This window comes from Neoarius graeffei, chromosome 28 (assembly GCF_027579695.1).
Source record: "Neoarius graeffei isolate fNeoGra1 chromosome 28, fNeoGra1.pri, whole genome shotgun sequence".
Classification (NCBI taxonomy): domain Eukaryota; kingdom Metazoa; phylum Chordata; class Actinopteri; order Siluriformes; family Ariidae; genus Neoarius; species Neoarius graeffei.
In genome coordinates, this window is record NC_083596.1 from 38587863 (window position 1) to 38611069 (window position 23207).

The window sequence follows — 23207 nt, forward strand, 5'->3', positions numbered from 1 at the left end:
TGTGCAGGACTGATCAACAGTTACCGGAAACGTTTAGTTGCAGTTATTGCTGCACAAGGGGGTCACACCAGATACTGAAAGCAAAGGTTCACATACTTCTGCCACTCACAGATATGTAATATTGGATCATTTTCCTCAATAAATAAATGACCAAGTATAATATTTTTGCCTCATTGGTTTAACTGGGCTCTCTTTATCTACTTTTAGTACATATTTATGCAGAAATATCGAAAATTCTAAAAAGTGTTCACAAACTTTCAAGCCCCACTGTAGCTTGTAACACTTATTGCGCAAGGTGGCCCACTTTAGATCGTTCCTTCTGGACTAGACGGGGCCGGAGTGAGCTACGCCGTCGCTGACGGTCTTGTTTACTCTCCCTTTGTCTCAAGTCGATTACTGAAATAAACAACTGGTCCATCTTATTCATTAACAAAGCATGGCGGTGTTTTTTCTTTTTTTTTTTTTTTTAAAGATTTTTTTGGGGGCTTTTTTCACCTTTTATTGGATAGGACAGTGTAGAGACAGGACAGGAAATGAGTGGGAGAGAGAGACGGGGAGGGATCGGGAAATGACCTCGGGTCGGAATCGAACCTGGGTCCCCGGATTTATGGTATGGCGCCTTAGCCACCTGAGCCATGACGCCCCCGGCGGTGTTTTTTCTTTTCCCGTTCAGAGACGGTTGGCTACCTGGACGTACATTCTTGGCTTCGCAATCTGAACCATTACTACCATTTACTGAGGAAGCGCTGGGTACATCCACAAGACATGCCTTTGGAAATATTATAAAATATTGCCCATTTGTCTCATCTCATCTCATTATCTCTAGCCGCTTTATCCTGTTCTACAGGTTCGCAGGCAAGCTGGAGCCTATCCCAGCTGACTACGGGCGAAAGGCGGGGTACACCCTGGACAAGTCGCCAGGTCATCACAGGGCTGACACATAGACACAGACAACCATTCACACTCACATTCACACCTACGGTCAATTTAGAGTCACCAGTTAACCTAACCTGCATGTCTTTGGACTGTGGGGGAAACCGGAGCACCCGGAGGAAACCCACGCGGACACAGGGAGAACATGCAAACTCCGCACAGAAAGGCCCTCGCCGGCCACGGGGCTCGAACCCAGGACCTTCTTGCTGTGAGGCGACAGCGCTAACCACTACACCACCATGCCGCCCTTGCCTATTTGTACTGGATTTAAAAAAAAAACAAACAAACAAAAAAAAAAACCCAGATCTCCTCTTCTCTGAACCGCCACACAAAAATAATTCAGATGATGTTTTCCGTTCCATCTTCCACTCATTTCTCACAAATTGGTGGAAATTTGCCTTCACGTCAATGCCGTGTCCTTTAACTGGTTCTCCTCTCCCATGCTTGTACACAATGGCTACCAAATAAATAAATGCAAACAAACAAATCGCTCAGGTTTCTTTTTTCCTTGCTTACTGGAACATCTCTGGGTTCCCAAAAAGCACATTAGCTCGGAATTTCTCCTTGAGCCGATTACTGGACATCCTGTAGCTTATCGCGAGTAATGCATATCTGATTGAAGGAAAGCGTGAACCAGGATGTCACAATCAGTGTGTGTGTGTTATGGTGTTTTCCCATCCCACCCCACCCCACCTCTCCTGTCGAACGCAGTTTTTCCTGTTCCAATCTAAACATGTCCAAAAATAATCACTCGACCGGTTAGTCAAACTGGACATATGTTCAGATAGATAAGTTTCTATTTTGTGGCATAAAAAGAATCATCACACACACACACACACACACACACACACACACACACACACACACACACACACAGGAACACCTCGATCATTCGTGCAACTATCCAAATCAGCCAAGCATAACGCACATACAGGTCAAGAGCTTCAGATAATGTTCACATCAAATATCAGAATGGGGGGAAAAAAAAAAAAAATGACGTTTCATTAACTTTGACCATGGCTGTTGGTTTGAGTATTTCAGAAACTGCCGATCTCCTGGAATTTTCACACACAACAGTCTCCTGAGTTTACACAGAATGATGCAAAAAAACAAAAAAAAAACCCATCCTGTGAGCAGTAGGCTTTGGTGATGAGACAGGTCTGAGGAGCCAGACTGGTTCCAGCGGACAGGAAGGGTACGATAACCCTAATAACCACTCTTTGCAACCGTGCGAAGCAGAAAAGCAACTCCGAATGCACAATCTTCAGAGAAATGGGCTACGCTCGCTCAAGACCACATCAGGTTCCACTCCGGTCAGTCAAGAACATGAACCTGAGGTAAGAGTGAGTCAGTGTTGTAGTCAAGTCACTAACCCTCGAGTCCACGTCCAGTCTCGAGTCCCCAGTGTTCAAGTCCACTACTGATCCGAGCTGAATCCAAGACTCCAACGGCACCATTTGATGGTGGCTGTTTCAGCGCCATTAGCGTTAGCTTGTTCCTGAACAGGTGAATGTGCTTCTCTTTATCAGGGAGTGTGAAGTATTCTGTCAGAGATGGTTGGGAGACGGATGGAAGTGCAGAAGGTGTGTTTATTAATACAAGTGAAGACGAACAATCCAGAACGGCACACAAAATTGTAAAACGGGCAGTAGGTCCAGCGAGGCACAAACAGAATCAAAGACGAGAAACAGGAAATCAGGGATCAGGAAACAAGGCTTGGTAATGTGTCAGCAACGCAACTCAATACTTCGCAAAGTAAGTGCGTTTTCACACTTTTTATACAGGCGTGCGGATTGTGCCTTAATCCTGTGCAGGTGCGAGTCGTTTATGGCACGTGTTAGCGAGTCCACTTGTTTCATAAATACAAAACGCCTGGCACACAACATGCAGTACATAAACACACTGGCCCTCGTTTATCAATCTCGCATAAAAATCAGTGCGATTCATGAAACGTTGGTTTCTCGCCCGGGACGGACGGACGGACATCGCAACGACATAATCCCCCTTCGGGCCTTTCAGCCAGCGGGGGATAATAAAACAGTTATTCCACTCAAATCTTGTTGTACATGGGTTATAGCCAACCGAGCACAATATCGATCCTGAGGTCAGGTTCGCGTTCCTCCCACCTCACCCCCGGGATCGACTCCGGATCCGCCTCTACCCCGACCAGGACTTTAATCTGAACAAATCAGTTTCTATTACTGTTATTCCACTAGTTTAATTAAAAAAGAGAGAGAGAGACAGCAAGAGCGACAGCGAGAGACACACCCAGACAGCGACAGCAAGAGAGAGCGCAACAGCGAGAGACACAGACAGCGCGACAGTGACAGTGAGAGAGAGACAGACACAGACAGCGAGAGACATAGTGAGACAGAGACCGTGAAAAAGAGAGAGAGAGAGACACAGCAAGAGCGACAGTGAGAGACGCACACAGACAGCGACAGCAAGTGAGAGCGCAACAGAGAGAGCAACAGCGAGAGACACAGACAGCGAGAGAGCACGAGAGAGTGCGACAGTGACAGTGAGAGAGAGACAGACAGCAAGAGCGACAGCGAGAGAGAGAGAGACACACAGACAGCGACAGAGCACAACAGCGAAAGAGAGAGAGAGCGTGCGACAACGAGAGACATAGTAAGACAGAGACCGTGAGTGAGAGAGAGAGAGACAGCAAAAGCGACAGCGAGAGACGCACACAGACAGCGACAGCAAGAGAGAGCACAACAGAGAGAGCAACAGCGAGAGACACAGACAGCGAGAGAGCACGAGAGAGAGAGTGCGACAGTGACGGTGAGAGAGAGACAGACAGCGAGAGCAACAGCGAGAGAGACACAGACAGCGACAGAGCACAACAGCGAAAGAGAGAGAGCGTGCGACAACGAGAGAGAGAGAGACAGACACAGACAGCGAGAGACATAGTGAGACAGAGACCGTGGGAGAGAGAGGGAGAGAGACAGCAAGAGCGACAGTGAGAGATGCACACAGACAGCGACAGCAAGAGAGAGCGCAACAGAGAGAGCAACAGCGAGAGACACGGACAGCGAGAGAGCACGAGAGAGTGCGACAGTGACAGTGAGAGAGAGACAGACAGCAAGAGAGAGAGACACAGACAGCAACAGAGCACAACAGCGAAAGAGAGAGAGCGTGCGACAACGAGAGAGAGACACAGACAGCGAGAGACATAGTGAGACAGAGACCGTGAGAGAGGGAGAGAGACAGCAAGAGCGACAGCGAGAGACGCACACAGACAGCGACAGCAAGCGAGAGCGCAACAGCGAGAGACACAGACAGCGAGAGAGCACAAGAGAGTGCGACAGTGACAGTGAGAGAGAGACAGACAGCAAGAGCGACAGCGAGAGAGAGAGACACACAGACAGCGACAGAGCACAACAGCGAAAGAGAGAGTGTGCAACGAGAGAGAGACACAGACAGCGAGAGACATAGTGAGACAGAGACCGTGAGAGAGGGAGAGAGAGAGAGAGACAGCGAGAGAGACAGAGACAGACAGCGAGAGAGAGAGCACACACACGTCGTCCCCCCCGTTGCCACACCGCCACCCTGGATGCTTTGAAAGACAAAAATGATTTAATAACCACTCGTTACTGTCCACAAAAAAATAAAAAATAAAAAAAAAAAAATCCCTGCACTCCTGAAATTCCCTGTCATGTCTGATGGACACGCTGCCTTATAACAGAGCCAGATGTTCCAGTGCTGAAATCTGATGACTGCCCAAGCTTTTACTTCAATAGCACCGAATATCTCACACTGCAAATCGGTTCGTTTGCCCACTTCTATTAACTGCTTCATGTTATTAGAATTACTGGATGTCACCAGTTGCCCAAAACCTAAACAAGCAGGATCTCAGAATGAAACCGAATTCTCCACTCAGCCAGATTTACTGGGCTGCGCTGCACGTCCGCGCCGACTCGAAGCCTAAACCATCTCCGCTCACGTCCACACAGATAAATGCCGAGTTTGGCGTGGAAATAACCGCTTTCTGTCATACATTCGTTTCATTAATGAGGGCCACTGAGAGGAAATATATAGACACTAATGTGACTCTGATAACATTGAGGAAAGATCACCAATGTGTTGGGGTTTTTTTTTTTACTTTTTGCTTGGGGTGCCATCATGATCAAATTATCGTCTTAACTAGCCATCTTTTTTTTTTTCGCCTGGAGTGTTCTACTCCCACCAAAACATGATGCTGAGCAGCTAATGGATGCATCAGCTGTTGACCGTGAAGTCTTGTGACTGTCATAAAGTTTTGCCTGATGCCATCAACGCATTGACTGAACCGATTTCCTTCCTCATGAGTAAAGTCGGAAGGAGGAAGAGCTACGATTTCAGGCCTGCTGTCTGAGTCTGACAATTCAGCAATAACCTGCCAGACTGTGGCGTGTCTCGAAATATTAATCCGTGCACAAAATCGGCTCTAACACTAATATCACAAGCTGTTGGCTATGAACTATAGGGTCATTCCGTGCCAACTCACCTAAGGGTCCCCACATCACCGTCTCAGATTTTGCTCAAAAAATTCTATAATCAAGAATCATATGTTTGTACCACACATGCAAAATATTAGCTCCCAATTCATTGTAGTTTTGGAACTACTGGCCTTTGAAATTTTGATGTCAAAATACCACATGACGAAATGGCTCTTTCCCCAACTTCAGAGACCCATAACTTTTTATTGCAGCTATCTAGACAGTTGTGTTTGCAGATTCTTACTGAATGATACCCACTCTTTTCAAATCTGTTGTCAGAAAGCCTCTGAAGGACATACTTTTTGCATAATGGGAAGCCAAAAATGACGTTTTGGCCAAAATCACATAAAATTCATTAAAACTCTAGGGGGCATAGTAGAAATATGAAGCTAGTTAGATTTTTTTCCTCACTACATAGTATTTGTAGGGTTGTTATCTGTTCACAGAAACATATTTTGCCATGAAATTTCAATTCCTGAATTTACAAAAAAAATTTTAACATCTTACGTCCTTTCCGAGGGGGCTAAAATAGGGCATTTTCGCCATCTTATTTGGTCATGTGGCTAGGGGTTTAGGATCTTCAAATTTTTTGTGAAGATGCTCTCATATAAGATGTAACTACTCCCTGATTTTTTTTAACAAACGCCCCTTGCTTCATATTTTAATAATTTTTTTTGTACATGGACAGTTTCATCATTTTTCACTTTTTTCCACATTCAGAACTCTGTAACTCTAAATTGGAAGATTCCTACTAGCAGCTATTTCAGATTTACATACACTGACACACAAATTTTCATATTTTAGTAGTTGTATGACCAAGAAATTCATATTTTTCTTTCTATTGGGACCTAAAAACAGCTATTTGGCCAAAAATGACAAAAACGCTGGGCAGCTTTTAATAAACAAGGGAATAATAAAGGGGTGTTTTGCACACAAATTAAGGCTTATAAGAACCTAATCTAGGCATACACATTTCCTGAACAACTTTTTCTGTATTGTATATTATTTTTTGCAATTAGAAAATTTTAGGTATAATTGCAATTTTTGTTGAATATCCTTGGAAAATATAGAAAAATAACAACAAAATTCTGGAGTAGTATTTTTTATATACTTCAAGGTTGTGTAAGCACAAAACATTTAGCAATGAGGTTTTATTTACATATTAACACATTCAATGATCCATGATCATGATGTTGAAAAACATCACAAGATTTGTACATAATTTAAAGTCAAATATGGGCATCCGTGATAATGGGTAATTCATTCACAGGCAGTACAGTTTCATGTGATGTGCTAAGACACTCATAAACTGTCATCTAGTAGTACATAAGTTAAAACTTAAGTCTTTCACAAGTTTGAAGTCATCCTCTGTTAGTTGGTAATGGCGTCCCCCACTTTTTATGTTTGGGGCCTCTACCACACAAAGGACATGAAGCAAAGGCACCCAACATTCATCTTTCCTGCTTTGTGGTGGCCATGAGAATGTGTTGCCTCGTCCTTGTCTCATGAAATTGACATACACATCATTTTCTTCTTCATTTCTGGTGACAATATTTCCAATGTACCATTTTCTGTCATAAACAAAGGCAATATATTTGCCTGGCTGGTACATATTTGGTGCAGATTGGGACATTTGGCTTGGGGCCTGTAACTGGGACTGTAAAACTGGTGTGGTTTCAGGTCCTATGTCCACTACCGATGATGGTACCACATCAGAAGAAACCCTTCTCATCTCCAGCTGAGTGGGTGCAATTGGGCAGAAGCTGTGATGAGATCTTGTTCCAGGATAGAAAAAGTCACCACATCTTTAATTTATGAGGAAAATAGCCCATTCCCTCCAGAACTTGAAAAATATCAAGTCAACATTTTTGTCATTTTTGGCCAAATAGCTGTTTTTAGGTCCCAATAGAAAGAAAAATATGAATTTCTTGGGCAGACTACTACTAAAATATGAAAATTTGTATGTCAGTGTATGTAAATCTGAAATAGCTGCTAGTAGGAATTTTCCAATGTAGAGTTACAGAGTTCTGAATGTGGAAAAAAGTGAAAAATGATGAAACTGTCCATGTACAAAAAAAATTATTAAAATATGAAGCAAGGGGCGTTTGTTAAAAAAAATCAGGGAGTAGTTACATCTTATATGAGAGCATCTTCACAAAAAACTAGAAGATCCTAAACCCCTAGCCACATTAACAAATAAGATGGCAAAAATGCCCTATTTTAGCCCCCTCGGAAAGGACGTAAGATGTTAAAAAAAATTTTAAAAATTCAGGAATATAATTTTCATCGCAAAATATGTTTCTGTGAACAGATAACAACCCTACAATTACTATGTAATGAGGAAAAAAATCTAACTAGTTTCATATTTCTACTAGGCCCCTTTGAGTTTTAATGAATTTTAAGCGATTTTGGCCAAAATGCCATTTTTGGCTTCCTATTATGCAAAAAGTATGTCCTTCAGAGGCTTTCTGGCAACAGATTTGAAAAGAGTGGGTATCATTCAGTAAGAATCTGCACACACAACTGTCTAGATAGCTGCAATAAAAAGTTATGGGTCTCTGAAGTTGGGGAAAGAGCCAATTTCGACGTGGTGTTTTGACATCAATATTTCAAAGGCCTGTAGTTCCAAAACTACAACATAATTGGGGGCTAATATTTTGCATGTGTGGTACAAACATATGATTCTTGATTAGAGAATTTTTTGAGTAAAATCTGAGACGGTGATGTGGGGGAGTTCCTGAAATTTAGGTGAGTTGGCACGGAATGACCCTATAATTCAGCAGCGTGCCTCACGTTCAGGAAACCTTAATCTTGTTACCTACACATGACCTACGGACATTCGGCTTCTTTCGTAGACATGTTGGTCTGTTTGACTTTGGTTAACTCCATGCTCTTTTGTTAGCAACATTCATGCAGTTTGTCTGACTCTAAGCAGGACCGTGCAAAACCTACCAAGCCAATTTCCATCAAACTTGGTGGAAGGATGTAGCATTGGCCAGGGAAGAACCTGTTCAATTTTGGAGCGGATTGGAGTCACGGGGTAGATCCGCGAATGTATTTTGCCTTTCGCGAACGGTGAGATGCAGTGTTTGGCCTTTGTGGAGTTGCACTCGATGATGCCATACATCTTAAAATCCACTAGATGGCAGTCATGTTCAGTAGTGACAAAACGTAGCCAATTACAATCTACATTCATGTCAGCACATCATTCGAACAGTTTTGGAAACGCGTCCAACGTTGTTACGGTTGCAGAGTTGTATAGTGTAGAAGAGTTGAATATTATCCATGACGGAGGTCTGCGCTCGCCGAGTGTCCTAGTTGTTGATGTATTTACCTTCTTAAAATAGCCAACCACGTAGTCTGTCTAGACAATGATTTGATAAGCGAATACGATTCCAAAAAAGTTGGGACAAAGTGCAAATTGTAAATAAAAACGGAATGCAATGATGTGGAAGTTTCAAAATTCTATATTTTATTCAGAATAGAACATAGATGACATATCAAATGTTTAAACTGAGAAAATGTATCATTTAAAGAGAAAAATTAGGTGATTTTAAATTTATGACAACAACACATCTCAAAAAAGTTGGGACAAGGCCACGTTTACCACTGTGAGACATCCCCTTTTCTCTTTACAACAGTCTGTAAACGTCTGGGGACTGAGGAGACAAGTTGCTCAAGTTTAGGGATAGGAATGTTAACCCATTCTTGCCTAATGTAGGATTCTAGTTGCTCAACTGTCTTAGGTCTTTTTTGTCGTATCTTCCGTTTTATGATGCGCCAGATGTTTTCTATGGGTGAAAGATCTGGACTGCAGGCTGGCCAGTTCAGTACCCGGACCCTTCTTCTACGCAGCCATGATGCTGTAATTGGTGCAGTATGTGGTTTGGCATTGTCATGTTGGAAAATGCAAGGTCTTCCCTGAAAGAGACGTCGTCTGGATGGGAGCATATGTTGCTCTAGAACCTGGATATACCTTTCAGCATTGATGGTGTCTTTCCAGATGTGTAAGCTGCCCATGCCACACGCACTAATGCAACCCCATACCATCAGAGATGCAGGCTTCTGAACTGAGCGCTGATAACAACTTGGGTCGTCCTTCTCCTCTTTAGAACGAATGACACGGCGTCCCTGATTTCCATAAAGAACTTCAAATTTTGATTCGTCTGACCATAGAACAGTTTTCCACTTTGCCACAGTCCATTTTAAATGAGCCTTCCCCTCTCAGTCTACAAAACGTTAACGCGATGCACACAGCGTGGTTATCCCTGATCATAGACCAATGTCCGTACGTTATGCATAGCGCAAGTGTCTCTCGCATCATAAACAGCTGATTGTACGCATGCGCGTGACTACCTCTAACAGGAAGCAATGAAAATGGCAGTGGTTTGTGTGCTGAAAGACGCGCGTCTTGAACATCGCAAGCCCAGTCTGAGACAAATTATGTCGCTAGAAAAAGACGCATTGAAGATTTGTTAGCTTGTACCGGTAGTTCTAGAGTAAATCTAGAAATCATCTCCGCGAAGCATCGGTTGCTCTCAGCACTCACGGTGTTGCTGTCAGAGTTCGAGTACTCTTGCGGGGCGCCAGTAACACCCCCCCGAACATTTTCTTGCCTCAGTTTGTGGTGTCAGAATGCCTCTCAACTGTGCAGATCCTGTTGAAATGGCCTACTATAGCAGTGGATTCGGAAGAACAGACATTTGTCCAGAACCAGATCTGAGAAAAAGATTTAGAACAGTTTGTGGCAGTGGGGGCGTGGCCAAGCAGCAGTCTGGGAATGGAGGGCGGGGTCGGGGAAGGTAAGTGGCTAAGTCATTCCACTTGCTGTCAATTGGCGTGTGTGTGTTACAGGGATGGAGCACAAAAGGAGAGAGCGAGCAGAGAAAAGGGTCTCTCTCTCCCCAACCACAACGCATGTGTGAGAGAAAGAAAGAAAGAAAGAAAGAAAGAAAGAAAGAAAGAAAGAAAGAAAGAAAGAAAGAAAGAAAGAAAGAAAGAAAGAAAGAAAGAAAGAAAGAAAGAAAGAAAGAAAGAAAGAAAGAAAGAAAGAAAGAAAGAAAGAAAGAAAGAAAGAAAGAAAGAAAGAAAGAAAGAAAGAAAGAAAAAGAAAGAAAGACTCAATAAAGTGTGTGTGTGTGTGTGTGTGGTGTGTGTGGTGTGTGTGGTGTGTAAACATCAACTCCCGCCTGCCGTGCTTCTGTGCCCCACCCACATCAGGAACTGCTACAGTCCGACAGCAGGTGGGATGACTTCGCCACTTATCTTCCCCGACCCCGCCCTCCACTCCCAGACTGCTGCTTGGCCACGCCCCCGCTGCCACACAGTTATTTAAAAGTACGTGACGAGTGCCTTCAAAAAGGCATAAAAGACGTTTGCGCTAGGCCGTATGGGAAGCGGACATTCAACAGCTGATCTTCACAGTTCAACGCACATGTTCAGTGTGAGAAGTTTGTGTATGGTTCGAAATAAATCTTTGAAAAGTGTTCTTGAGTGTTTATTTCTGAAAACAGAATACCTGCAAACATGCATTCAAACAGAGTGCCGGGAGGGTGGATATTTTATTGTGAATCTCATATCATCTCTAGCCGCTTTATCCTGTTCTACAGGGTCGCAGGCAAGCTGGAGCCTATCCCAGCTGACTACGGGCGAAAGGCGGGGTACACCCTGGACAAGTCACCAGGTCATCACAGGGCTGACACATAGACGCAGACAACCATTCACACTCACATTCACACCTACGGTCAATTTAGAGTCACCAGTTAACCTAACCTGCATGTCTTTGGACTGTGGGGGAAACCGGAGCACCCGGAGGAAACCCACGTGGACACGGGGAGAACATGCAAACTCCGCACAGAAAGGCCCTCGCCGGCCACGGGGCTCGAACCCGGACCTTCTTGCTGTGAGGCGACAGCGCTAACCACTACACCACCGTGCCGCCTGCCATGGAAACATTTCTTCCAAAAAAAAATTTAAAAAATCCCTACCCATGTACGTAATAGGAGACAAACAATTGTTTTTGTTTGGCCTAACCGTCGATATTTATTAGTTTGGTCCTGCATTTCTTTTTCTTCGTATAGAACATGATATCTTTTTTACTCGCTTTCCGTGACTGCATTCTGAGGGGTTTCCCGCACGCGCTCGCAGGGGCTATGGGGGAAGAGAGTTGGTGGCACGGTGGTGTAGTGGTTAACACGGTCGCCTCACAGCAAGAAGGTTCTGGGTTCGAGCCCAGCGGCCGGCGAGGGCCTTTCTGTGTGGAGTTTGCATGTTCTCTGCGTGGGTTTCCTCCGGGTGCTCCGGTTTCCCCCACAGTCCAAAGACATGCGGTTAGGTTAATATGGGACGGCCTTGGGCTGAGGTGCCCTTGAGCGAGGCACCGAACTCCCAACTGCTCCCCGGACGCTGTTAGCATGGCTGCCCACTGCTCTGGGTATGTGTGTGTGTGCTCATTGCTCACGTGTGTGTGCGTTCACTGCTTCAGCTGGGTTAAATGCAGAGAGGAATTTCCCCAAGTGTGTGATGAATAAAGTTGTGCTTTCTTTCTTTGCTTTTTCCTTCATTCGCATCCTCCATTTTCCTGTCCTGTTCCAAATTTGTATCCCACAATGCCTTGTGCGAACAGTGAAAGCCCACCACGTCATGCACGACGCAGCATCTTGTTTTGCGTCGTTGTGAAGCAGAAAAAAAATAGCGGAGAATTTAGGGCCACGTGGCCTTAAATTCATTAATTGTTCTATTTTTAAAAAACTAATAAAATTGGAAGTCTGCGATTCGAATTCAGGAGTGTTCGCTCCACCAAACAAAAATAATTAGGCGTCGGGGAAAATTCTTTTTATGACCTGAACTTGAAAAATCTGAAAGGCAGTGTAGCTTTAACAGCATTCAATCCAGACACTATGCAGAGAGTATCTTCGGGTAACAGTGCATCGCTGCGGATTAGCATCCCAGCCATTTACATTTCTTTTCTCGAAAGGTTTATCGTATCCTCTGCGTCTATAGAAGTTGCTGTCCAAATGATTGCATGTAAAAGCTCCTGTGTCTTGCGCTAATGACCGATTTCCTAGGCGCTTGTGTGGTTTGCTCTCCCCAGAGCGGAAGTAAGATATTCGAGACAGAAGCCATGCTCCTGGTCCACTTGAGCTTTATTTGAAAAGCTTTAAGAACGAGGACGAAGCTGCAGGACTGTATTATTTAAACTTGTGGTCGGATTCATAGTAAAGCTCTAATTATATATGTGAAACTTTGAACTACAGACACCGCTGCAGGAAATGACATCAGTGAAACTGACTTGACAATGTTCAAAAGAGGAAGTGGTATACACACACACACACACGAATCATGTTAAAGAAAGTTAATAGATAGGTTTGTCAGGAGAGGGTGCCAATACATACCAGCAGCAGAGCATCGAGCTGGTTGATGTAGATCTCCTCACTGGCCAGGAACCCAGAAAGTACCAGCTTCTTCATCTCCAGACCCTTCTCTGTGTCGCCCTGAGAAAGAGGAGAAAAAAAAAAAAAAATGTCAGATGAGATACAGCAATGGATTTTTTCCATTCATTTCCATATTTAGTCAATTAACACTAATGACACCGTGACGTTAATTGAACAAAGTCGTGAAGCGACCGCCAACTGACTGGATTTCTATCATCAGCATGCCACATCACGTCAAGTCAAATTTTCTACCTCATTCCTACATAAAACGTTCAGGACTTGTTAAGCGAATTAATTTGGACGGAAACATCGGTGCAGACGAAGGAGTGTGTTTATTTATGGACAATAATTATCCTGTAAATTAAGATTATGAACCAAAGATCTACATCCATCACATTACCGAGAGCACAATATCCCCCTGCTAGGCCATAACTCTGGTAAAATGCGACTGAATTGAACGAAATTGCAATATGCGTATTACCGGCGTACAACCCCGATTCCGAAAAAGTTGGGACAAAGTACAAATTGTAAATAAAAGCGGAATGCAATGATGTGGAAGTTTCAACATTCCATATTTTATTCAGAATAGAACATAGATGACATATCAAATGTTTAAACTGAGAAAATGTATCATTTAAAGAGAAAAATTAGGTGATTTTAAATTTCATGACAACAACACATCTCCAAAAAGTTGGGACAAGGCCATGTTTACCACTGTGAGACATCCCCTTTTCTCTTTACAACAGTCTGTAAACGTCTGGGGACTGAGGAGACAAGTTGCTCAAGTTTAGGGATAGGAATGTTAACCCATTCTTGTCTAATGTAGGATTCTAGTTGCTCAACTGTCTTAGGTCTTTTTTGTCGTATCTTCCGTTTTATGATGCGCCAAATGTTTTCTATGGGTGAAAGATCTGGACTGCAGGCTGGCCAGTTCAGTACCAGGACCCTTCTTCTACGCAGCCATGATGCTGTAATTGATGCAGTATGTGGTTTGGCATCGTCATGTTGGAAAATGCAAGGTCTTCCCTGAAAGAGACGTCGTCTGGATGGGAGCATATGTTGCTCTAGAACCTGGATATACCTTTCAGCATTGATGGTGTCTTTCCAGATGTGTAAGCTGCCCATGCCACATGCACTAATGCAACCCCATACCATCAGAGATGCAGGCTTCTGAACTGAGCGCTGATAACAACTTGGGTCGTCCTTCTCCTCTTTAGTCCGAATGACACGGCGTCCCTGATTTCCATAAAGAACTTCACATTTTGATTCGTCTGACCACAGAACAGTTTTCCACTTTGCCACAGTCCATTTTAAATGAGCCTCGGCCCAGAGAAGACGTCTGCGCTTCTGGATCATGTTTAGATGCGGCTTCTTCTTTGAACTATAGAGTTTTAGCTGGCAACGGCGGATGGCACGGTGAATTGTGTTCACAGATAATGTTCTCTGGAAATATTCCTGAGCCCATTTTGTGATTTCCAATACTGAAGCATGCCTGTATGTGATGCAGTGCCGTCTAAGGGCCCGAAGATCACGGGCACCCAGTATGGTTTTCCGGCCTTGACCCTTACGCACAGAGATTCTTCCAGATTCTCTGAATCTTTTGATGATATTATGCACTGTAGATGATGATCTGTTCAAACTCTTTGCAATTTTACACTGTCGAACTCCTTTCTGATATTGCTCCACTATTTGTCGGCGCAGAATTAGGGGGATTGGTGATCCTCTTCCCATCTTTACTTCTGAGAGCCGCTGCCACTCCAAGATGCTCTTTTTATACCCAGTCATGTTAATGACCTATTGCCAGTTGACCTAATGAATTGCAATTTGGTCCTCCAGCTGTTCCTTTTTTGTACCTTTAACTTTTCCAGCCTCTTATTGCCCCGTCCCAACTTTTTTGAGATGTGTTGCTGTCATGAAATTTCAAATGAGCCAATATTTGTCATGAAATTTCAAAATGTCTCACTTTCGACATTTGATATGCTGTCTATGTTCTATTGTGAATACAATATCAGTTTTTGAGATTTGTAAATTATTGCATTCCGTTTTTATTTACAATTTGTACTTTGTCCCGACTTTTTTGGAATCGGGGTTGTATAACAAAGAACCCGGCCAAGTTTCGTGAAATTCCTCCAAAAATCGTGAGAGGAGCTGATTTCAGAAGGTGAGCGCCCTTCCTGGGACGGGCATTGCAACGACAATCCCTCTTCGGGCCTTTCAACCAGCGGGGGATAAAAATTGTGATGGGAGTTGATTTCAGAAAGCAAGCACACCTTGATGAAATGGCTCAAGTTTGTTAATAATCAAGGACATAACTCTGGTCAAATTCAACAAACCTTCAATATGCGTATAACTGTCATTTAACGAAACCTTTTACCAAGTTTCATGAAATTCCTCCACAAACTGTAAGAGGAGTTGATTTCAGAAGAACGTACACCCTCGAGAAATTGTCAAAGTTAGTTAAATCAAGGGTCAAAACTCTGGGAGCATTTTCACAAACGAAATTAAAATCGCAATATGCGTATTGCCGTCATATAACAAGGCTTCGAGAAATTCGTCCAAAGATTGTGAGAGGAGTTGATGTCAGAAGTCGAGCACACCTTCATGAAAGTTCAAGGTCACACCTAGAGGACGCTCTGGACTCTTAGAGTAATGCTTTTATGGCTGAGGACTACAACTGACTTGCTAACTTCAGGACTGCGGTTGTCATGAACAGTTTTGCACTCAAGTTTCCATCAATGAAGAGTTTATAACATCAACCAAACTGACTTCATGTTAAAACTGTTAATGTTATAGTCATGCTGTCTGTTGTTGCCCAAATGAGGATGGGTTCCCTTTTGAGTCTGCGAGAGCTTGCACGGTTTCAGTGCCCAGCCTGTGTAGACCAAGTTTAGCAGCTAGCGATTTTGCATTGAAATATGGAATTCATTCATTCATTCATTCCATTTATTTGATTAGGACATTGCACATTAATCAATACATCAGTAAAAAACATCAATATAAATATGCCGGAGTTAGCATAATTGCTAAATTTCATCTGTTGTCCTTAGGCAGGTATCATAAACCAAGCAACAAAAAACAAACAATTCAACATCACAAAACATGCAGACATACTCATACATCACAAACACAAAATACATACAAAAGTACAGAAAGTAAAACCAAGTTCACAATATACACCTGGAAATTAAGATCATTAATGGGAGCAAGTCTGGCTTATTTTCAGCCACTGTTTAAGGGTCATTTTTAGTCTGGCTAACGCGACTTCAAAGCTCTGCGAGCATTTGGTCTGGCAAAGATATTAAGTCCAACCGTTTCCCAGAGCCCGTGGTTGACCCGCCTCCCTGAAATGCCTCAGTTTGCTACTGGTCGAAGCCAGAAAAGGCTGTGACGAAGCTTAAACCAATCACATCACTCTTTCCTCTGACGTATGTGACGCGACGGGGCTAACTGGTAGATTAAACTCTTACCGAAGCCGGTCGGGAGCAAGGCGAAAACGTCCTTCCTTTCAATAAATACCTCCAGGGCTGCTCTTTGCTCCGTTTTCAATGAGAACTTGCTCCATGTTCGTAATGTTTCTAGTGAATGAAGCGCTTCCGGCACAGATTCTGTAAACAATCTATGGCTTCCGGTCGCAGTTCTACTACGTCAGTGCCTTGAACACGCCTCTACCCAGGGCCGTTGGAGATGCTCAAAGTTGATTGGCTCCCGATTTTTCGGGAGTTTGGAAGAGCTGTAGATAGCTAGCCTGGGCCCGCCCATCCTAAGCGTGACGCAACATGAGGGCCTGTTGAGAGCTTAGTCTGGCAAGGCAAGCTATCTCCAGCTCTTCCAAGCTCCCGAAAAATCGGGAGCCAATCAACTTTGAGCATCTCCAACGGCCCTGGGTAGAGGCGTGTTCAAGGCACTGACGTAGTAGAACTGCGACCGGAAGCCATAGATTCTTTACAGAATCTATGCCGGAAGCGCTTCATTCACTAGAAACATTACGAACATGGAGCAAGTTCTCATTGAAAACGGAGCAAAGAGCAGCCCTGGAGGTATTTATTGAAAGGAAGGACGTTTTCGCCTTGCTCCCGACCGGCTTCGGTAAGAGTTTAATCTACCAGTTAGCCCCGTCGCGTCGCATACGTCAGAGGAAAGTGTGATGTGATTGGTTTAAGCTTCGTCACAGCCTTTTCTGGCTTCGACCAGTAGCAAACTGAGGCATTTCAGGGAGGCGGGTCAACCACGCACTTTGGGAAACGGTTGGGCTTAATATCTTTGCCAGACCAAATGCTCGCAGAGCTTTGAAGTCGCATTAGCTAGACTAGTAGATAGCTTGCCTGGCCAGACTAAGCTCGCAACAGGCCCTCGTGTTGCATCACGCTTAGGATGGGTGGGCCCAGGCTAGGTCATTTTGAAGGTGTTGATGTTGTCACACAGTCTGATATAAGCTGGCAGTGTATTCCAGGACTGCGTTCCTCTAATGGACACCACCATTTGGCTGAATTTAGTTCTACGCCATTTCACTTCACAGTCCCCTTTTGTCAGTGCTCTTGTATTTACTCGTGAAGATTTTTTCTTTATGAAATCCTGTAATGGTGGAGGGGCTAGTCCATTCAAAACTTTAAAAATAAGACAGACATCTAGAAACAACTGGTAGCTATCAAAGTCCAATATTTGGTATTTCTTAACAATGTTAAAGTAATGGTGATATGGAGCACTTGCATGTGAAGTCACAGCCGATCCAGATTGTGACAGACGCCATCTTGTCGGTCAAACGCCATATTCCGCCTTCTACTTCTACTTCTGGTTCTACTTCTGCTTTTACTTCTACCTTTTCTTCTGGAAAACCCTACTATATACAATTCTACTACAACAGCTGCGGCTACAAGCGCTCCCTACCTGTGCACGTTTTTTATGTTTTTTGTGTGTATTTTTGCGTGTTGTTCGTCTGTACCGGACTTCAATATCCACTACAACCGTACGGACTTACTGGACATTGGTTTCCAGCAGAAAATGACGGTTTGTAGCGATTTCCATCGCATGCACAACATTCCGGAAGAGATGGCGAGACCAGCGGGGTCTCCGTGGATTGTTATCGGAAGCAAAGCGAAGGAGGCGGCGCCGGGAGTGGAAGCAAAAGCGAGGCTGCAGAGCCGGCCTGTTGACTAAGCTCAGAAAACAGCCACTCAAATCTCCACTGCCAAGCCTCTACCTCTCCAACGCCAGATCCATGTAAACAAGACGGACAATTTGGAATTACAGCTGGAATTACCTTATTCTATTCTATAATCGGCTGGTCAGTGCTATACTCAATACTTAAGTGACTTACCCGTCCAATGAGGATTCTTGTTTACAAGATGCCACATCCGAGTCGCTGACAAATCCTGAATTTCTGTAGAGATAACTGTCCAGAGATTTATAAGCACGCAGTGCTTCACCACTGAACAGCGAGGGAAAGTTAATGAGGTAATCATACACGTCCGGGTATTCCGCTGGCAGTTCAAAATCCGGTCGTGAAAACTCTGTCCGGAAAGCCATAAGGGTCACAAATCTGTAGATCGTTTATTTTAGACATATATCTAGTTATCTGTTCATTAGAAAAATGAGCCGTGTAGTCCATCGGTTGAAATTGATCCATTCTGTACACGAGTGCAGCAGTATTCAGCGGTGTTTTTGACCGACAAGATGGCGGTTGTGTACTTTCCGGTCACGTGACTGCAAGATCTCTATATGGGCTTTTATTTAATTTAATAAAATGTAATAATAAATTTAATTTAATTATAAAATTTAATTTAATTGCCGCCTGAGCTTCTAAACCCATGGATTCATGCATCAATGCTCATCTATCTGTTGTTACATAAATCACATTTTTTCTAATTACTATTACATATTTATAGATTTCTTCGTTTAGAAGAGTACTGGCTACTGTAGGAGAAAGATTTGAGCGCCACCGTCATTAGTCACGCTCGGTGTCTACAGTTTAAAGTGAACATACGCGCTCAAGTCTGGCGTTTATGTTTAACCGCAAAGGATGGATCAGTGATGTGTTGCGTTGAAGCCTTCAAGGTGCAGAATTGTGATCTACAAGAAGGCGTAATTCTGTAATTAAAATTGATACTCAATTTTAAAATCTCTATTTTTGGTTGATTAATTTCTGATTGAGGGTTGTTGTTTTTTTTTTTAAATCTCATGAATGGAAAACGGTTGCTGGTTTTTGACTGGGACAACGGACAGAAATGGAGATTTTATTTAAAAAAAAAAAAGGGGGGGGAAGAAAGCCACTGGATTTTCAAAATGTTACTTTTTTTTATTTACAAAATTAAACAAGCTTTCAATTCAGATCTTCACGCTCTTCAATTTGATAAATTACACAACACTATGTATGACAACTACTTTATTTAAAAAAAAAAAAGGCCTGTCGTTGCTACCAATAGTTCATCAGTCTTGAGCAGGTGCCAAAACCTGTACAGCTTGAACCTTTGGCACTAAACTGGTGTTTCTGATTGGTAAAGGGAGCTGTTTTGTTTGCTTAGGACTGAGAAAAAGTCGCGAGACGCACCCGAGACACGCCTTCTGAAGCAGGGCTTTCCACAAGCGCCGGCTGCCGGCCATACAGCAGACTACACAATTAAGTCCAGCCGGCTACTTTAATGACTATTACTTTTGTAGCCCACAGGCTCTAAATATTAAATTTTCGATTTTAATAAAATTAAATGTTTATCTAATGGACTGACAATAATGTCAAACTGAACCGCACTCATTTAAGTTGTGATTCGCGCTGTTTGTACCGATAATAACCACAAATTCCCCGCCGACTTCGTTGATCAAGGGAGAGTAACTCATCCGCAGCCCCGACATGCGGTGTGCGCGTGCACTCGGCGGAGGCAGTAGTGTGTCGGAGGGAACAGAAGCAGAGAGAACGCTTATTTTGTCTCCGGTAAACCAGTCTTCTCTCGTTCAATTACGTGCTGGCATCAAAAGACACCGTTGGTTGTAAATGAAACCAAACTGAGTGGTTGGAGTGTATTTTCATACACAAATGGAGAAATGTTTGCTGAGTGTGTAATTGTGTAGCCCCACTGCAGACCGTTGTCGTTGTTAATTCATAGCATGCTCAGCTGCGTGAATGTGTCATGCAGCAAAAATAAGAGATTTACAAGCCAGGAACGCCTCATGATGCAATACTGTGGAAAATACATTTAATCCTGGGAACTGCGTGCACAGGAGTTTATTTTGTGTTTACTCCCCCCCGGCTGGCTACTTATTTGTCATGGCTGGCTAGTATGAGCCTTAGTGGAAAGCCCTGGGAATGCGTAAATGTCCAGTTCGATTTTAGATTTACGAACCCAAAAAAAACGTCGAAAAACCGGCGTTAAAAAAAAAATTTCAACCGCACAAACGGCACTCACCCGGCCGGTGGACCGGAAACAGAACATTTTTTAATAATGGCCTGTTGTTCATTGACTCACTCATTAAAAGGCTTCTTGAGGCTAAACTTTAGTTAACCAGACTTGTTAACCGTGATGTCTGATGGATTTTTTCACCATGCAATTGCCTATTTCACCCTTGCTTTTTCTCGATTAAATAGGTGTTGATGGATATAAAGTTTTATCGTTCAATAGTATTTCTAATTGTGCCACTGTCATTATTTAAGTTTCTGTGTCTAATTAGACAGGCACGCCTGAGGGGGCGAATTTGCTGAGCGCAGTTGACAACAGGCGGGAGTGGGGCCTCGGGGGTGTGTCTGCCCAGGGCCTCAGCGAGGGTTAACACGGCCCTGCCAGCATGCCAACACTCATCAGCACCGGAATCCAAGTCAACCTCACTGAAGAGAAAGAAGATGAAGAGGAAGGACAAAATGTGCAGGTTGAGGGAAAAGGTGTGGCAAGCACCGGGGAGAATCTCAGTCGGGCCCTTTTTGAGCTGGGCATGGACTCTGATCCTGAATGGGAAGATAGTAGCCTAGGTCACAACCGGCCGTACGTGCTCCTACGGCCAGTCTACGTGCAAAAAACGCAAGAAACGCACGGAGGGCGCACGTGTCACGTGCTGATTTTCGAGCCGTAGAGGTTCTCTGTCATGTCAAACAAACTCTATGGGCGCTTATGTTTTTTTCAGGTTGCAAGACAAACTTGCGACCAACGTGCGTCTTTCTCCACGAGCAAAAAAAAAAAAAAAAATGCTGCGATTTGGGAAACGGCAAAAATCGCACAGCCAAAAAAATCGTATGTCCGTGGGGGCGTCATGGCTCAGGTGGCTAAGGCGCCATACCATAAATCCAGGGACCCGGGTTCGATTCCGACCCGAGGTCATTTCCCGATCCCTCCCTGTCTCTTTCTCCCGCTCATTTCCTATCTCTACACTGTCCTATCCAATAAAGGTGAAAAAAAGCCCCAAAAAATATCTTTAAAAAAAAAAAAATCGTACGTCCGGTTGTGACCTAGGCTAGTGATAGTGAAGATGATTAAGACGGATATGGGGATGAAACTATTTAAATGTATTCTGAAGTGCTGGTAGCATTCTGGACTTTTGTTGAATGATATTTAACTTTTATTTCAGAGTATTTTTATTTGTACATTTTAGGTTACGTTTTTGTTGCTCTGACTGTTATTCAACAGGTTATAATGACCTGCAACCTCAGTTTGTCAGTTGAATGCAAGAAAAGAAAGATTTACTGCCATTTTACTTTGTATCTGAGTAAAGTGAATAAATAAACGGTCTGTGGAAAATACATTTAATCCTGGGAACTGCATGCACAGGAGTTTATTTTGTCTTTACCCCTCCCTCCCCGGCTGGCTACTTATTTGTCATGGCTGGCTAGTATGAGTCTTAGTGGAAAGCCCTGCTTCTCTTCTGTTTCCTCAGTGACCGAGAGAGAGGGGGGGGGGGATAAAACCGAAATGTCAGGATCACACTGTTCCAAATAAAGTGCTTTTCAGATGCAGTCTGTTGCATCATTTAAGAGACTGACCCAATAACAGGGTGTTGTTTAACGAGCTCAGAACGCCCACACAGGCAAATATCAGACCCGAGCGCAAAGTTATGACATATGAAAGAAGAAATAGTGAGCGAGTGTGTTTACAGAGAGGAAACGTACCACCCCGGTGACTAACTGCTACTAAATGAGAACGCTGCTAAATATAGTGACCAATTTCCTGACCGTACACTCATCCCATACTTCATTCAGGTTGTCAACAGCGTGCTGTGTGACTCTGAAAGGTTAAATTTACCTTTTTTGCACTACAGCGCTTGCGCACACACACACACACACACACACAAGCGTATTTTCCCTGTTATACCAGCACACTGCGTTCAGTATCGCGTAACTAGCATACAGGTTATTCCCCTGACTTCTGGGTTGTTTTATTTCTGCATCCTCCAAATATGATATGTTGCGTGTTTTGCAAACAGGTTGAACTTCCTCATAAATTTGCATATTAGAAAATAATACGAGCATTACTTAACAAACAGAACTGATCAACACTGGCCTTGATTTTTTTTTTCCCCAAAGAGGAAGTCTCACACACACAGAGCGAGACAGCGAGAGACAGAGAGAGGAGCGCGCAAAACGTCAGAAACCGCTCCTCGCTTCCTCACACCAGGTTCCTTTGGAAACCGAATGCACTTTAGTCCGCAGTTTTGTGCTGATCCAATGAAGAACTCCTAACACGTGACGTTTACATCATCATCGTCTCGTACTGTCTCAGCTACACCCGGTTTATAGCCTTCACACATCTCAAGTGCGTCATCAGTTCTTTATCAGTTCATTAGAAGAGCTGATAAAGTCTCTCCGATGAGCGAGTGGTGAAATGTCAGATTAGAACATGAGCCTAAATGCCTCCGTTTGACTGATTTTAGTTTCGAGACTAATAAGGCCAAAAAAAAAAAAAAGGGTAATTGTTGATATTACATGTTTATTTTCTTTAGCAATTTTTTTTTTGTGTGGAAGAAGGAGTCTCCAGTGTGAGTGTTTTGTCCCTGTGACTTGTTTCACGTCCAGTGCTGTACAAAAGTCTTCGGCACATGTAAAGAAATGCTGGAGACCAAAAATGGCTTAAAAATAATGAAATTAAATGTTTCAACGTTAAAAGAAAATACTATAAACGGTAATCAGTAATGCCATGTACACACGTAGCCGGGTATTTTTAAAACCGAACATTTTCCCCCCCTCCGTTTATAAAAATGTTTTATCCACACCACCTTGTCTTCGAAAAAAATCCCTTCCACACATAACCGAACATCTGCGTTTTCAATCACATTCATAAGCATTCCAAACCTGTAGATGGCTATTTCCCCAAATCCTACCCCCTAATCACATCGCCTGTGCTCTTGGAGCAGTAGTTGGGCTTCTAAAATTAAACATGTAAATAGC

General features: G+C 43.4%; 1 protein-coding gene across 6 annotated transcripts in view; it reads right to left on the reverse strand.

Moving 5' to 3' along the window:
- Positions 1 to 23207, reverse strand: part of abr (ABR activator of RhoGEF and GTPase) — a 300438-nt gene that overhangs the window by 123083 nt on the left and 154148 nt on the right. For all 6 annotated transcript variants that reach the window (XM_060912269.1, XM_060912268.1, XM_060912272.1 and 3 more), the window contains exon 3: positions 12812 to 12910. In XM_060912269.1, coding sequence (XP_060768252.1) covers positions 12812 to 12910 — 99 coding nt within the window. The remainder of the gene's footprint in view (positions 1 to 12811; positions 12911 to 23207) is intronic.